Consider the following 1,516-nt stretch of genomic DNA (forward strand, 5'->3'; position numbering starts at 1 on the left):
ATTGACACACGACATCACCCTTCTACGATATACCTTACTAGCTCCTGTCTGTATGAACTGCTCGAGGGTTTCAGGCCGATCCGGGTACTTGGGAATCGTAAGGAACGCGGTGAGATTTCCTCTGTAGGCGGTGCTGACGATGAAGGAGAAGATGAGCCAAGTGGCGAGCAGCACTCGAGTGGAGGAGGTGTCATACCCTCGCCCTGAGGAACTCTGACTCACGAGAGACCCAACCACCTCGAGAACCAGCCTCTGCATGCTACTGATGCTTTGGTTTCCCATACGGCCGCCTGCTCTAGTGATTGGGGAGGATGAGTTATGTATAAAAGAGAGGAACAATGCGTGAACAAGTTATAGATGACAACTAAACTAAAACCATGGATAATAAAACCCGGTTAAGGGAGCTGTCTAACGAGGATTCAAACCAACTTCTTGGGAATTAGGGAATGGTACACATAATCGCCTGATTTTCTGCTTTATGCTTTAACAAACTCACTGATAGACCTTATTGTGATATATCAGAGCTTGAAATCTGTCTACCCTTATCTTATTGTTCTCTTCTATAACTCTAGACTTTTACTCCTTAACGAACTTTGCTTATCGCACAATAGATTATCCTTGATTTTTAAATCTGTCTCTAATATGGGGACGGGCAACGGTAATTCTGATAGAATACTACCATCCTTGAAATACCATAGCTCGAGCGCAGTAACACAGGATTAGCGCACGGCACCAGCGCGAGCACGCCAGGATGGAGGCAGTACGCCTTCGTGGCTGGTATTTATAGCTATAGCCAGGCGGTTAAGGGTGGGCTTGGCCATGCTGAAGCCCAGGGTCGCGGGCTCGATGACGGTCGTGAAGTCGTAGAGTTCGAGGAGATGAGGCATGATGGCCAGCTTCATGGGCGACATGAACGCGCGCCGCTCCTGAACTCGCAGGATCACCTGAAGGGGCGGCAGGGCGACTGGGTTACGTGGTGGATGCGCATGAATATATCAGATCTGCATATGGTACATATTCGTGATATAGTCAGTATGTAGAGTCTTGAATATACTTTACAATGGATTCGATACTAAACACAGATATATATGTAGACATTTAGAGATAAATAAGCAAACAGAAACAAGAAAAAAAAAATCTGAACGGTATGACTATTGACATTTAGCGTGCGTTTAATCACAAAGTGAGCCAATGAAAATAGTTGTCTCGCCTCCTCCCAATCTGCATCAGGCATAACAGAAATGGAGAAGTTGAGTGCCTGGGCCATCGTCTCCAGCATCGTGTAGTCCCTGCCGGCGATCCTCTTGATGGTGCTGCCATCTGGACGCCCGCTCTCAACCTCCATCCAATATGGCGGGAAGGGGTGCACCGTCATGTTAAGGGCTGCCCCGTAGAAACTCAAATGCCGTATGGAAGAACATTAATAATAATAATAGTAAACACATCAATGTGGATCTATAGGTTCAGAAATACGGTATAAGCAATTGAGTTTCTTCTTATCCTTGTATTTATTATT

At 46.0% G+C, this 1,516-nt stretch overlaps 1 protein-coding gene across 1 annotated transcript in view; it reads right to left on the reverse strand.

Annotated features, from left to right (window-relative positions):
* Window positions 1-940, reverse strand: part of LOC119589435 (glutamate receptor ionotropic, delta-1-like) — a 2,765-nt gene extending 1,825 nt beyond the window's left edge. Inside the window, 2 exon segments of the mRNA XM_037938045.1 lie at window positions 39-404; window positions 800-940. Coding sequence (XP_037793973.1) covers window positions 39-404; window positions 800-911 — 478 coding nt within the window. The 5' untranslated portion in view covers window positions 912-940.
* Between the last annotated feature and the right edge of the window lie 576 nt (window positions 941-1,516).

This window comes from Penaeus monodon, chromosome 25 (genome assembly GCF_015228065.2).
Source record: "Penaeus monodon isolate SGIC_2016 chromosome 25, NSTDA_Pmon_1, whole genome shotgun sequence".
In the NCBI taxonomy this organism is placed as follows: Eukaryota; Metazoa; Arthropoda; class Malacostraca; order Decapoda; family Penaeidae; genus Penaeus; species Penaeus monodon.